This window comes from Pangasianodon hypophthalmus, chromosome 20 (assembly GCF_027358585.1).
Source record: "Pangasianodon hypophthalmus isolate fPanHyp1 chromosome 20, fPanHyp1.pri, whole genome shotgun sequence".
NCBI classification, from domain to species: domain Eukaryota; kingdom Metazoa; phylum Chordata; class Actinopteri; order Siluriformes; family Pangasiidae; genus Pangasianodon; species Pangasianodon hypophthalmus.
This window is the reverse complement of record NC_069729.1, coordinates 16,862,968-16,878,610: the sequence shown is the minus strand read 5'-3', so window position 1 is coordinate 16,878,610 and position 15,643 is coordinate 16,862,968. Positions and strand designations below refer to the sequence as shown.

General features: G+C 40.5%; 2 protein-coding genes across 2 annotated transcripts; both read right to left on the bottom strand.

Moving 5' to 3' along the window:
• Positions 1 to 48: 48 nt before the first annotated feature.
• On the bottom strand, positions 49 to 3,933 carry pde12 (phosphodiesterase 12). Its single transcript, XM_026932443.3, has 3 exons — positions 2,482 to 3,933; positions 903 to 981; positions 49 to 823 (listed from the first exon to the last, which is right to left on the bottom strand). Exons 1-3 carry the CDS (start codon positions 3,727 to 3,729, stop codon positions 384 to 386), a joined length of 1,767 nt encoding a protein of 588 aa, XP_026788244.3. The 5' UTR covers positions 3,730 to 3,933; the 3' UTR covers positions 49 to 383.
• A 1,919-nt stretch (positions 3,934 to 5,852) lies between these two features.
• Positions 5,853 to 15,162, bottom strand: atp6ap1la (ATPase H+ transporting accessory protein 1 like a). Its single transcript, XM_026932444.3, has 7 exons — positions 15,002 to 15,162; positions 10,083 to 10,123; positions 9,784 to 9,866; positions 8,780 to 9,021; positions 8,402 to 8,452; positions 8,067 to 8,310; positions 5,853 to 7,585 (listed from the first exon to the last, which is right to left on the bottom strand). Exons 1-7 carry the CDS (start codon positions 15,091 to 15,093, stop codon positions 7,349 to 7,351), a joined length of 990 nt encoding a protein of 329 aa, XP_026788245.1. The 5' UTR covers positions 15,094 to 15,162; the 3' UTR covers positions 5,853 to 7,348.
• Positions 15,163 to 15,643: the final 481 nt, after the last annotated feature.

Genomic DNA, 15,643 nt, shown 5'->3' with positions numbered 1-15,643 from the left:
TTTATTCTGTGTTCCCCAAGAAAAACCAATTACAAAATGAAACATCTATCAGTTGAATAATACTTTTAATTATTATTTAATTACATCAAGCCGGCATTCATTGTTTTCATATTGCACTCGGGATTATCTTATGGACTGCTTTCCTGATCAAAAAAGATTTCATAGCCAACAAGCTGTTTATGCTTTTTATAAATGTAAAATATCACCACCACAATCCATGAGTCAAACAGATTGATAAATAAACAGCGAGTCATCTTGTTGCCGCAGTAAATCAGAAATTGAAGTGTTCTGCCCTCAACTAGAGAAGGCAATGTGATTCTGTGGATTTAAAACCCGATCTAGACGTTCACTTGCAGGAGGAAAGCTGAGGCTGCGTCTCAACCTTATTTCCATTTGAGGTCGCAGACTAAAGCGATATGGTCAGATGGGTGAGAGACACTGGGAAGGGCATGGTACGTGGTGAGCTCCTGGTGACTGGGCAGAGGAATGACCTGCTCTACCTGCAAAGCCTGCGGCTCCATGAAAATGTAGTCTAGACAACCATTAAAGCCTCCTACATAGTTGGTGTAGTCTGGTACTCCACACGCACTGATCAGCTGAAAGGGGCTGTGAAGCTCCATTTGAAGAAGCTCCTCAGGCCCATTAGATGCCCAGTCACTGTGCTGCTCTGCTAGTGAACCCTGACTGAGCAGCTGGAAGAGTCCTGACGATGGCGTGCTGTTGAAGTCGCCGCAGAATATCAGTGCACCACCATGTTCTTCTGCGATGACTTTCTTCAGGTGCTTGAGGGCTACAGCCATCTGTATTAATCGAATGTTTCCCCCTTGGGGCAGAAAAGAAAAGTATTTCCTTAAGGATTGAGCTCATCATTCAAAGTAAGCAGAAATTCAAAGGTTTCCTACCTTTAGGGTGCCAGTAGAGATGTGTGTTTCCAACGCACACTATCTTTGATGGATCGCTTATGGACTGCAAAACAGTTACCTTACCAAAAAGAAAAAACAGTTTATGTTGGTTTTTGTCAAGCAACAAATGCAAACATAAGCAAATAAAAATAAATAGCACCCCTTTCTAAACCCCAAGTCACTTTATGAAATATTTAATACAAGCATATCCAGTAAAACCCTGGTATCCGCTGTTTCAGTTACAGTGGTTTCACTTAAGCGCGGTCCAAAAACTTTAAATAGAAAATTCTAGAAAAACAGTAAACATTAAAGTAAACACAGTAAAGTAATTTAAATTGCATGCCGTTCTGACATGCATGATTAAATCTCGTGTGGGCCCATTCAGGACATCAATAATCCCTTTGTCCTGCGTATCCGCCCTGTATACGCTACATGTGTGTGTGTTCGCTACTATCCACGGTTTCAGGCATCCACTGGGGGGCTTGGAACCTATCCCCTGCGGATACGTACCTGAAATTGTGGTGAGAAAAGAAAACAGATGTTTCAGAGACGTTTTGTCATCATGACAGTGAATAATTTGGACATTCTGAAAAGTCAGGCTAAGGGAAGCATAAACCTACAGTGGTGTAGGGATGGAGTACACCTTTAAAGGTCATACGAAGGAGATTATGGGTAGTTGCTGACTGCAAGCCATGTGTTCCTCTACCCTGTCCATAAATGCTAAGGGACCAGTTATTGTTTGGGTGGTGGATCATTTCTAGCAGAACAGTGACACTGACATGGTAGTCTGCATGGTGCTGCACAGGTGCACCTAGTAGGTGTACAATGCACTTTTTCACGAAGAGTTAACAGTCGTCTACCCTTCATCAGTGTCAGTTTCTGACTCAGCACTGCTGCTGGCTGGATATTTTTAGTTGGTGGACTGTTTCTCAACCCAGGAGTGACAGTGTGTTTAAGAAGCCACTAATTCTGCTGCTCCTGATACACGTGTACTACACCAACACTGCTGAGAATAGTCCACCACCCAAATTGGGCCACTGCTGATCAGATCCTAAAATGGTTCCTTCCCAAACTGTTGAGAGCTATAGATGCATCTTATAGTAGACGAAATTGATAAAATCAATGGAATAATGCAGTAAATCCGGAGCATATCCTAGGAACACTGGCGTGAGGCAGGAATACACTATGGATAAGGCAACACTCATTCACATCAAGGGGCAATTTAGAGATGTCAGTCCATCTATGGGCATGTTTTTGGGAGGTGGGAGGAAAAAGGAGAACCCAGAGGACACTCATAAGGGTAGAACATGTGAAGTTCCATAGACGCTAGCTCAAGATTGAACCATTTGGACTCTTGTGGTAGCAGTGCAACCTGTTTTGCATACCCGAAGAAAGATTTGCATTACTCAAATCGACAAGTTGTCCAATGTTTCAGCCTTCTTTAGCACTTTCCCTGACTTGGCCTGCTTCTTTTTGCTAATCAGATAAGCACCAAACCTGTGTTAAACCTGGATGAACTTTGAGCCTGGCAGTGTTGTGAAGAACAAGACCACCACTGAGTACTTAGAACTTGTAATACCTGCAGTGTCGTACTTCTCTGTACCACCTTCTCTTTCAACACTGGGTTGGTGGACAGTTTCTCCAGGAGCACGCTATGGAGCGCGTCCATTTCTAAAGCCTCGCTCAGCATGATGTCATGTCTGGAGAGCAACCTAAATTTTGATCTCCTGTAAAATGTGGCCAGTCCTTCGTGCTGCTTCTCTTTCACTTTGAACACCCCATCCATGCCGAACGCGTCAAGTGCAGGTGCCAGGCTATCACTGAAGACTCCTTTATCCACCTCCTGGAGACAGACGATGTCAGCATTATACCCTGAAAGCTCCTTCTTGATGAGGTTTTGCCTGTAGTCCAGTTTAAGTGCATAAGGAGCACAGTAAGGGTACAGGACTGTTTTCGAGAGCTCAGTTTGACTGTAGATGTCTGCTAAGATGTTGTAGGTCACAACCCTGGTTGTGGACTCATTCGTGACCTTGCGGGTGTACAAGTGTCTGTTGTCAAACGTGCAAACCCCTGGACCAGCCTCCACAGAGCTTGAGGTTACCAGCTCTACCGGAAGGCCTAACCTGGACTCGCTTCCCGGCATGCATTTCAGCTTCAGTCTCAACCCCACATCTGTATTGGATGGTGTAAAGACTCGGTCGCTTCCTGCTTCCACCCAGGAGTCCTCTTCTCCGCGTGTGCGCGCGTTTGGAGAGCTTTCCTTGTACCACTTGAACACACAGAATCTCAAATCCCCGAATTCCATCTCCAGTTTGGGGCAGACAGGAAATCCGGCGAGGACTGACGCGGGGAGCTGTGCGGTTGTGAAAGTCGGAGGATTGCGTTCAACTTTGTATTTTGCGTCTCCGACCTGCAGCACGGCGCCGTCCTGCCACGCGTCGCGGTTCAGCGCGTCTTCAGCCACCACGTCGCCGTTAAAGTAAAGCCGCACCACCGGGTCCGCCGCATCCCTGCTCGCGCTCGCGCTTTCGCTCGCGCTTTTACTCTTCTTCGACTTCTTCCCTTTGCTCTGCGCCTTGATAATGCTGTTAGATATCCGGGCTAGCACCTTACCCAGCTCCTCTGTTTGCTCCCTCAGCATGTGTCTGGAGCTACCGGCCAGACTGAATGAAATGGTCAGCTTGGGCTCCGAGGGCACACAGCGCACAACTGCGCGATCCATCCTGCTGCAAAAATGTCTGATTAAAATATTATCATCTACTAATATTCTCTTCTGCAACAAAACATAACGCAAATATGGTCTAGAAAAGATAGTGCGGATTAACATCAGGAAGTGTGCTTTTCACAAATAATGGCTGAGTAATTTGTGCTGTATCTCAAACGCCTCAATGATCCCTGTATAAGTACACTAAATAGGATACAGCAGAAACAGATTTTACAACCTATACCGTGCCTTAAACATCCTAAAGGGACCGATTTGTGATTCATCCTATCGCTACAAGCTACCGGACGCGTCGCTTAATATTTGCGTCATCACGTCGTCCGGCGCAACAGTATTCTATCCTGATTACGAATAGGCAGATTCGACAATTTCTACAGGAGGTTCGTAACATTAGGACGCAATAGGCATTACAGTTTATTAAAGTATGTCACATATGACAGGATTATTGTTATTTTTTTTTCAGAAGCAAAAAGTTTTAATGTTTCGGTTTCTTCAAAAATTCTTACTTGCGTCGCTATACAAACGTCGCTGCCGTTAGGTGGCGCGCGCTACCAAACACCGTACTATACACTGTATGGTCAAAAGTATGTGGACACCGGACCATCACACCCACATGTGTTCCTTCCCCAGACTGCTGCCACAAAGGTTAAAGAGCACAAATTTCTAGAATGACTCTGTATGCTGTAGCATTACAGTTTCCCTTCACTGGAACTAAGAAGCCCAAACCTGTTCCATCATGACAATGTTCCTGTACACAAAGTGAGCTCCATGAAGACATGGTTTGCCAATGATAGAGTGTCCTGCACAGAGTCCAAACATCAACCCTGCTGAACACCTTTGGGATGAACTGGAACATCGACTGCACCCCAGGCCTCCTCACCCAACATCAGTGCCTGACCTCATTAATGCTCTTGTGGCTGAATGAACACAAATCCCCACAGCCACGCTCCAAAATCTAGTGGAAAGCCTTCCCTGAAGAGTGGAGCTTATTATAACAGTAAAGGGGGAATAAATCTGGAATGGGATGTTCAAAAAGCACATAGGGGTGTGATTGTTCATGTGTCCACATACTTTTGGCCATGTAGTGTATACACTATATAATAACACAATAACAATGTTATTTTACAGTCATATTCAATGAGCACTTTAGTTGGTATACCTACATATCTTTGATCATACTCCTGGACAAAAAAAAAAAAAAAAAAGGGGCCCAAGCCCAAAATATAAAGCTTTTAATGGTCTTAACAAATCACTGCTGAGAAAATTTGCAAGAATTAAAAAAATAGATAAAGGAACTTAGTATGGGATAGCTTTTCCTTTTGATTTCTTTAAATGTTTAAGCCTTGTGGCCCCTGATGGGCTGCATCAAGAAAAAAAAAATCCCAGAAAACATTTTTTGGAAAATTTTGTACACTCAGACATGTGTTAGTTTGAATTTTACATCAAACATTTTAATCATTATCATGATTTTACCTTTGCGTACAAGAAGACTATAAAGGTGAATTTCCCTGTTTCTAGCTTTTCCTCAAACAAACAGTTCACTGCAGCAAAAGTAAACCAGCAAATGGTGGCACAGGAGCTCTCAGGAGTGCATTTGTTAATTTTTGCAAATTTTCTGACCAATGATTTGTTGTTAAGACCATTAAAAGCTTAATATTTGCCATTTTGCACCATTTTTTGTGTTTATCATTTGTCAGAAACTTAACACATACTGTACTTGGACAAAATGTGCTGTTTTTCTTTTTTCAACTGTACACATACATGGGCCAATGAAATGGTAGGCGTGTCTAATAAAGTGGCAATAAGTGTACACAGTCATCCATTTATTCTTTCCTTTATCTCGAGTAAGCGCTTTTTCCTGTTCAGGGTAAGGGTGGATCAGGAGCCTATCCTGGGAACACTGGGTATGAAGCGAGAATGGATCCTGAATTGGATAGCAGTCCATTGCAGGGCACCATGCACACACATTCACACCCTTATTCACACCTAGTGGCAATTTAGAGACACCAATCCACCTACTGGCATGTTTTGGGCTGTGTGTGCGGTCCCCATTCACTGATGGACATGCTAGAGCAAAGACTGGCAAATTATGTCAACAGTCAGTAATTTACTTACACTATGCACCTACTTTGTAGGTGTACCTAATAAAAAGCCCAATATGTTCAACATTAAGCATTTTAGCAAAGATAAAGTGAACATAATATTAACAAAGACACTGACATCTGGCATGAATGAGCTGCTGGTTTTATTGAACTCAACAGAAATAGTGGGGACAATAATTATTCCACATCAATACACAATAGCCCATTTCATATATGCGTAAATGGAAAAAGGACAGGCTATTCCCTCATTTAGTATATAATGACTATCATCAGTATTGTATACATTTATATGATTGTGGTACTGAAATGTTTCTAGCCACATGCTGTATGTTACAACTTCACGTTGCTTCCATTGTGCTTCAATGGTTGTAGATAAAATCCAAGTAGCTTATAAGAGATCCATGTTATTGTCAAAGGCTCAGCTTGAATGCATTCACTTAAAAAGAATTTTAAAAAATAAGAAATTACAAAACCGGATTAAACATACAAGTTGCACAAAAAAGCAAGAACACAACTATTTCAAAACACATCGTCCAGAAAGAGTGCCAGTAAACAATCAAATATCTTACGTCATCCTCTAAATCTTTGAGGGATTTCATGACACTCGGGTCGTTACATACTGCATAGAAACCATTACTTTATGTACGTCAGTCATATACAGTACCAGTGAAAAAGTTTGGACACGCCTACTCATAGAAGGTATTTTTCAATTTTTTAATTTCTTTCACATTTTAGAATAACAGTCAATTCATCAAGCCTATAAAATAACAAAATTAGGCGAAAAACAAAAATGTGTTTAAAAAAAGCAACAACTACATTTTAGATCTTTTATATTTCAGATATTTCAATGTAGCCCTGATAATATTTTCATACTCATAGCTTCATAAGAAACCATCTGATGGCTGCTTTTCCCAAAATGAAAATTTTATGCTTTGGAAGTAAATTTAAATGAGCATCAAAATCCAAGCTTAAGCCTTTAGAAAGCGAATCTTTAATCTGATGAATAACATACATTCAATCAGTTGTGTCCCAACTTCTGACTGGTCCAGTACAGACAATTATTTTCATATTTTATTCATTTTAACTTTTGTGTAAAGTGGATAAAAATGTTCAGTTACTGAGAAGATCAAAGTTTTGAGTATAGTACTTCCATATTTTTAATGTCTAATACACTTATAAATCATAATGGTTTATACACAGTTTGTAAGTGAAGTGTAATAAAGCGTCCATATATTATTTAACCTGATTCTCACCAGGAGGTTATATGCTTATATGAGACAGACGATATAAATTCGAAGTACACTGTGCTAATTTGAATTAATTCAGGAATCTGAGGTTCTCTTTCAGATCCCGATCACTTGCGATTCATCTCGCAAAAAAAGAAAAAGAGATCTAGTGGTAGATACAAATCGGGGTATCTCCAATTTTTAAAACCCTGCAGGAATCTGCTCTTTCTGTCCTACCACAATCCTGCGAGTGTAGTAGCACAGACAGAAGCGAAAACGCTCTTAACGCGACGCCTCCAGCCTGCTCCTGCACTTTCACTCGTACGGGCTTGAGAGCTCAGAGTTGCCGAACTGTCCGTCTCTGTGCTTGTAGGTCGGCGGGGGGATCCTACTGGTCTACAGGCTGTTCTTCTCAGCACTTTCAGCTTCTGTGCTTCGGGGGAAGTAGACGGTGGTCTTGTGCTCTTCGTAGCGGTCGATGTGCTTGAGGTGGACCACCATGTGCAGGGCGTAGGCGAGGACGAGCAGCAGGATCAGCGACGTGATGAGACCCATGAGGATGGCCGGGGTGAAGAACGTGGCGCAGTCGCTGGCTGAGGAGAACTTGTTCGAGTTGACGTTGAATGCTTGAATCTGGTGGGAATTAAAGCAGTAGGTGTGCGATGATATTACAGTGCCTTGCATAAGTATTCACCCCCCCTTTGAGCTTTTCCATATTTTTGTAATTTTATAACCTGGAACTGGACTTAATTGGGATTATATGTCATGAATCTACAGATTAGACCATAATATTGATGTGTCGGGAAAATCAATACGAGTTGGAAATAAAAAATGTAAAATTTGTGATTGCATAAGTATTCATACCCATTGCTGTGATCTTTTGCATTTTTATTTATAAATATTATGGGCTATTTTATGTAGATTCACAACATTCCCAGTCACATGCATTTCAATTCCAGGTTGTAGCATTACAGAAGGTGGAATTGTCCAAATATGGGGTGAATACTTATGCAGGACACAGCAAATCACAATCACAGTGTGATTTATCAAGCTTTATTATCATTTTAGTCTTTGTGATCGGTTCACTCCTATTGACCTTCTCTTCAGCGCTCACCTGGAAGTCTGTGAAGGTGATGTGCCAGTTTGCCGCGTTGTCCGTGTTGGAGCTGGGCACCAGCAGCGTGTCGTATTTCTGCAGGCTGCTGACGTGTTGGCAGTGGTACGAGTTGGTGGAGGGAGCGTACACGTCCGTGGCGTTGAACGTGGCCTCGTGTGTCCAGTTGTAGTGGATGTGGACGCTATCCAGAGTGAACCAGTTCTGTCCTGCTGATTCATAGAATGTGTTGGACATCTGCAGTCTGTCGAAAGCAGGACATGAGGTGAGATCTGGTTTACTTGGCATGAAGAAGGTTATATTAATTATTAGCAGTGCTGGAGATATGTACTGACCTGATGGCAAGTCCTCTGAGCTCCTCCACATCTCCAAATCGTATGTTGAGTCTTATGAGGAATACAAATAGTATTTATGTCTTTGGCTCCACATACTGCATAGTTTAGTGTACAAGTTTTTATAGATTTACTTCAAAATGATGAAAATAGCATGTCTAAACACTTGACATTTAATGTATTAAAAGTACATTGCTTTTTGCTTGCTTTAATAAAGTGCAATGAAATGTACCCAAGTGTATCATCATATTATACGTCACTATACAAAAAATAATACAAAAATATTAACTAATCTTTACAAATGGCAGTGCCTCAGTCAGTATTTTCTATTAGTCCCATACAATCTCTGTACAATCAATCTGTGTATCATTTGTAACTTACGTGGCCTTGTCCTTGCTGCAAAATGAGCCTCTGGTGTCCACTATTGCATCAGGGCCAAACACTCTCTGTGTGAGGTCCACTAGTGTGTGATTTCTGTACCTGATGGCCAGCTTCCTGGCTCTAAACAAGATGCATGTTTTACCATTGTAAACAACATTCAGAGGAGAGTAGGGCATGATTCCTCCATACTGCAGCAACTTTCTCCTGCTAGGCCGAGGAGACGGCGGCCTCCAGTCACGTAGCTGAAACAGAGCGGTAGATTCACATGCATGTAGATTAAAATCTCAATTACTTCAAATGTATTTAATCAAACAAAACACATACACATTTGATGTCTGATGTCTGCCTAATCTTGAGCAACAAGACCTTGAGTAGTGAAGCTACAAGGCAAGTGGAAGTCTATATCACAGAAAATCTTTTCCGTAAACTTCTGCCTCATCCAATATTTTAGATTTGTTTAGGACTTACTGTAAGCTATAAATATGTACGAAACGTCACTGTGTAAAAACTAGAACGCTAAGTAGGATGATGGACAACACAAATAACTTGTTTCCTTATTGCAATTTTCGACTGTGTCACAAAAAATAAGAGGCAGGGTTTGAATTTAACACAGGAGCCCAGTCTCTTGGTGTTAGAAAGCGTAATTATACCAGAACATTGGAGGGTCCGCAGATGACAGTACGATAGTAATTACATTAGATTATGTATCTTAATGATGGCATTTGAAGCAAGGTAAGGCTTCATTACTACATAATAGCTACATTATTACTAATCACATGTTAATTGCAAGTCATTCAGGTTGGATTTTTCCTTTAAGGACATAATATTCTGTAAAGACGCAGTGCTTTTGAATCCATCAGACAAACCCGGACATTACTGAAACACTGCCTCCTGTAATCTGTCTTCCTGAGCCACAGTGCAGCCTGTGTGGGATTGGATTGATCTGGGGTGGAGGAAAAGCTCAAGGTCACACTGATGTGCTGGCAGACGAAGCCACACCTCACCTGCAGAGGCGGTCTCATCTCCTCCGCTGTGAACAACGAGCCGTGATCGTACCAGACGCTCTGACTCTCACCACCGACACCATCTGGAGAAAACAAAAAAAAATAATTTCCTTATCCAGACTAATAAATCTAACTTAATAGAATAAGGTTGTTATGTCACTATTGCATAATACATGCAATAATATGGTGCTAATGTCAGGTCAGGTATTTATATATGTCATGTGCAATCACATGTTAATAAAAGCAATTTGGTGTGAAAGGATAATATAGACTGAGTACCAGTTTTCAAAATGACTCACTTTCTCTGATTTGGCTGTCTTGTGACACTGCTTCATCTGAACTGTGGAAATGAAAATGCAATAAATTAAAGATCAAAGCCATTTCGTTTGAGGTCTAAAATATAATAGCTTCCATATACAGTACATCCATTTAATCCACTTTAATCCAGTCTTCCAAGGTTTTCAGAAGTGTGTGTGAATCAGCACTGAAATCACACACACACACACACACACACACACACACATACACACAAACCCCATGTCATTCAGAGCATCTTTTCCCTTTACGCTTCTGTTTTTCTCAACAGTGAGATGAGTATCTGATTAAACATCCTAATCTCTGCTGTCATGCCTGATAAAACGGGTTTAGCCCTGAGGCACTGGAGAATCTGATTAAGAGGTGGCGGTATGAGGACATAGGCGGTGTTAAGACTTGACCTCCTGTCCCGAGAGCATCAAAAATCACCAAGCTATGTCAGAGAAGCAGCTTGTGAGGATGAGAGCAGTGGGTGAGCTGCTCACTTAATGTAAATGTATTGCATGTGTCAGCTTAATACAGTGAGTATTCTAGACTCCTTCCCCTCTGGTAGTAGGGTCATAGACATGTTTGGTTATGTGATACATCACGATATTCAATATTGTTACCATGGATACTTTGATTCAATTTTGATTCAGGGTGCTATGATAGATAGATAGATAGATAGATAGATAGATAAGATTTTTTTCTGGGATTTTCACATACAATAATCGCTAGAGTTTACACAGGATGGTGCGGAAAAAAAAACATCCAGTGAGCGTCAGTTCTGCAAGCAAAAATGCCTTGTTGATGATAGAGGTTAGAAGATTGGTTTAAGCTGACAAGATGGTTACAGTAATTCTATATAACCACTCTTTACAACCATGGTGAGCAGAAAAGCATCTCAGAACACACAACATGTCGAACCTTGAAGCGGATGGGCTACAACAGCAAAAGACCACATTGGGTTCAACTCCTGTCAGCCAAGAACATGAATCTGAGATTACAACTGGACAGCTAAAGATCAGAAAAATGTCACCTGATCTGATGAATCTTGGGTAGGGTCAGAATTTGGCATCAGCAGCATGACTCCATGGACCCAACCTGCCTTGTGTCAACAGTTCAGGCTGGTGGAGGTGGTGTAATGGTGTGGGGAATGTTTTCTTGGCACACTTTGGGCCCCTTCATACCAATCAAACATCGTTTGAATGCCACAGCCTATCTGAGTGCTGTTCATCATCGCCCTTTATGAACACAAAGAGGAGCTCCTATCCAGTTCTATCCAGTATTAGTATGGTGTTTCTAATAAAGAGGTCAGTGAGTAATACACTGTAGTACATTGTACTACTCCATCTTAGAAGTGTGTGTGTATATTTACGCAGTGCAGGTTCTCAGTGATCCCTGTTGTGACTCATCACAGCTCGAGGAAGTTTTGTGTGTCCAGTAGTTAGTACATTAGAGTCTTCTGATGTAGCCTGAGCCACATACACAATAAGCATGCTGCAGACAGTTAAAGGCGCTGTGTTTCAGACTGTTAAAGTGTGATGAAAAGGTCACCGAGCAGCGAGGAGAGAAGCATTGAGCCCTCTGAGTTATTGTATTCAGCAGATGTCAGTGTTATGTAACTATATTTAGCCCAGCAGTGAGTAATCATTTATCCGAGCCTGTAAGACGTCCAAATTTAGCAGCACGAGCCAACACCAACAATAAATCTCCCTAAAAAACACCACCCAGGTAAAACAGGGCTTTTCAAATACTTGGAGTGCTGAGGGTGGGGGTGATAAAACAAGACTAGACACTGAGTCTGTCATTTTCTCTGATTCAGCGACAGCTTAAAGGATCTACCTGCGTCACAGCACCTGCACATGTGGGTCAATCGGCCGGCAATGGTGCAGTTATATAATGCAAGAGATACACCTCTATGGGACGAATTCAGTGCTTAGTCAGTGATTCTCTTGGTTGGATGATTGATGTTCTTGCAGTAGTTCTATAAATGAAGCTATTATAGAGAGCATCGCATATGACCTTAGTTTGTGATGTCATAAACATTTGTCCAAAATACAAATCACTTTTCAAGTTTTTCCACTTGTCCTCACCATTTTTCATGAGGAGAATCTCTGACACCCATGTTAAGTTTAATGGCACATATATGACCACAATAGCCATCTTTTCTACATGTTTAAAAAGGTTAAAACTTTCATCTGGCCAAAATATTTTTAAAAAATCACATTAACCTCAGCAAATGTATCATTTTCATGTCTTTTTGACATTTTTTGAGCTCAATCCAAATCGACACTCTGATAAAGAAATCACACTGATGTCTACTTGTGATAACTGAGTTTACTAGTTTACTAACAGTTCACTAACCGACTAGAATTTAGGATCAAGTAGGACATTAGTATGTTTCCAAAATACACTTTTTATATATATCCATAAAAACTGGCATTTTTAATGAAGGTAAAGTGTGGACCTCAGGCCAACTTTAATAGATTAATTAAAATGTTTTAAATATTTTACATTTTTAATGGTTCAAAACACAAGTTTAATGTTTTAAAATTACATGTTTTAAGAATACTTTAAGGGTTTGAGTTTAATTACGACTAGAGAGCCACTGCTGGGCCCTTGAGCAAGACATTTAACCCTTTACTGCTCAGTTATACACTGTCAGAAAAAGAGAGTAAATTTTTGCTCCTTGAGGTACAAACAAGGGGCCTCATTTGTCAAGCTGGAAAAGAACAAATTTGTTCGTAAATCATTCACTGGAGTGTTTACACAAGAAATATGGTATTCGTGAAAATCCAGTTAGTTGGGAAAAATATTCATATCCTCTCTCCAGAGTTTGTGTAAACGTGAACCTTGACTGACTGCCTTCAAATCATATAACTGCCACAAGCTATTGCAGTTTATATATGAATTATGCTGTCAAGTTTAAATAACCTGCTTATTTCAATTAGTGAATTATTGTGTGTTTATTGTAGTCGACCTTTTGCAGTGGCTGAGCTGCATTATTGAAAGATTTAGCACACACCGTGCTTTGGAGGCACTCTTTCACTGTTTAGTCATTTTCAACTCACTGTGAGTTTTGCCTTTTATGGAGTTTTGTGGGCGTCACTAAATATGAACCATCTGTGCCGTGAACCTGCTTTACGGTATGGTGCTTTAAGGGAGTTTGAAGAGTCCAGTGTTACTCAAATTTTTGTAACTCTGGCAGGATTTTTAGTTTGGTTTGGCCTGCAAAAACATTTACACAAAACTTTACTAAAATGAGAAAAATCTGTCATTTCAAGGATGTTTAAGGGTTCATTACATAATTAAAAAGTCCTTCTTAAGCTTTCTTAAGGATTCTTCTTTGAATTAGCTAAAGCTTTCCCAGAGGGGCAAATAAAGAACCTTCAAGGGTTTTCAATTTATCTAAGAGTGTAATAATGTTCTAGTGTAAAGGCACAAAGGAAACTATTCTACAACATTCCACCACACTGACAAATTGAAAGCAAGTTTAGTACCTTTTTTTTTTACTTGACAGAGTACTTTCGATTTGGATTCTGCATTATTTATAATTCGTCTGGATAAAATAATCTGCTACAGGAAAAAATATAAATGAAGCACCTCGGCTCTTTATAAACTGTTACAGCTCTAAGCGCTCTGTGTTGTAAACTTATTTAATCCTTTGCTGTTCATCGGTTTGACTGAAAATGATGCAATATGTTGCAACCTGTATTTTTTTAAACACCACTTTACTGGTTAAGAAAACTGAAGCAGAATGGACCAATAAAGAGGTGCGGCGGTGGCTACCAATGAAAAGCAAAAAAAATGTCTGTAATTCTGAACCAAATCAAAATACTGGGAGTTTCAACTGAGACATTTGTGTCACAAATCAAATGAATTCACATTGATTTAGTTTCAGGCACCATCTGGTGGATAGAGAGAGAGAGATAGAGAAAAAAAAGCTCCCAACATTCTGCCATCTTGTTCAAACATCTGAAGTAGCCACCATATGGATGGTTTTCACACACACACACACACACACAAAATAAAGTTTGCCAGCCTGGTGCGTGAATATAAGGTTGACTGATGCTTTTGCACAGCTGTAAACAGCTGTTTTGGTGATTTGTTGTTTTCATATGACGGAGATGATCAATCATTTCTGATGTTTCTTCCAAAGTTACTGCACTTCATAAAGATGGTGCATCAAAACATCAAGAACATTTAAGGAACAAAAGATAGCCTATATGTACTGATTCCCTACAAACATGGATTGTTTGTGGAATGCACCTTCCTGTTTGCGCACATCTGTAATCACAGTCAACACAGTGCAGATTTAAAACAGATTCTCATCAGCACCACTGCACTGAAGGCATCCTCAGCTCATCCTCATCAGCCTCCACATTCCTTCACCACTCTATTATGCCAAATCCGGCTATTGCACTACATCTACGTCTACAACCTCCTGTAATAGCTGCACAGATGTAGGAGGCTTTATTTCAGGCTTTAGTGAAATATGGATTCGCCTTGTAAACTGACGCCTTCTTTCCATGGATTTTCTCTTGTGTTTCACTGACAGTGCCAGTTCAGTTTCAATGCAGATACAACACACATCTCATCTACAGCAGACAAAAGGAGCACTCTGCACCTATTTCACCTTCATATGTTAACCTAATACAACATTCCTTTATATATTGCACACATACATACATACACACACACACACACACACACACACATATATATATATATATATATATATATATATATATATATATATATATATATATATATATATACATATATATACATATATATATACATATATATCTTTTATTATATAAAAGATATTGCACCATTCCTTATTATTATTATTATTATTATTATCAATAATTTTCCTGCACAGGTAAATTTCAGGTAAATGTAAGCCTTTTTTTCCTACCTCCCCTCGACAAAAGCAGGCACTTGTTCGTAAGACGAAGATATCTGCAGGAAAATAACAGAAAATAAAGCCAAAGACATCGGTGCTGCCATGTATATATGTAAAAGGTCCAGAGCCTTTCTCCTCAAACGAATACTGCTGCTTCATAATCTGCCCCGATAACAGACCAAGCCCTCCCTGTGATTGGCATGAGCGGCAGCCAATCAACGCGCCCAGGAGGACAAACGTGCATTCTGACCACGCCCCCTCCTTTTTTTTTTTTTTTATCTCAACGCGCAACACGAAGCATAGACATGTAGCTCTTCCACTAGTACTGTAGGAAGTGCACCGTATAAGCTTTTACTAGGAATCATGTAATAAATTACACTATATGGACACCTGATTATCACAATCATATGCTGTTTTGAACATCACATTCCAGATTTATTCCCCCTTTGCTGTTATAATAAGCTCCACTCTTCCGGGAAGGCTTTCCACTAGATTTTGGAGCGTGGCTATGGGGATTTGTGATCATTCGGCCACTAGAGCATTAATGAGATCAGGCACTAATGTTGGATGAGGTCTGGGGTGCAGTGTGCGTTCAAGTTCATCCCAAAAGTATTCAGTGGGATTGAGGTCAGGGTTCTGTGCAGGAAGCTTTGA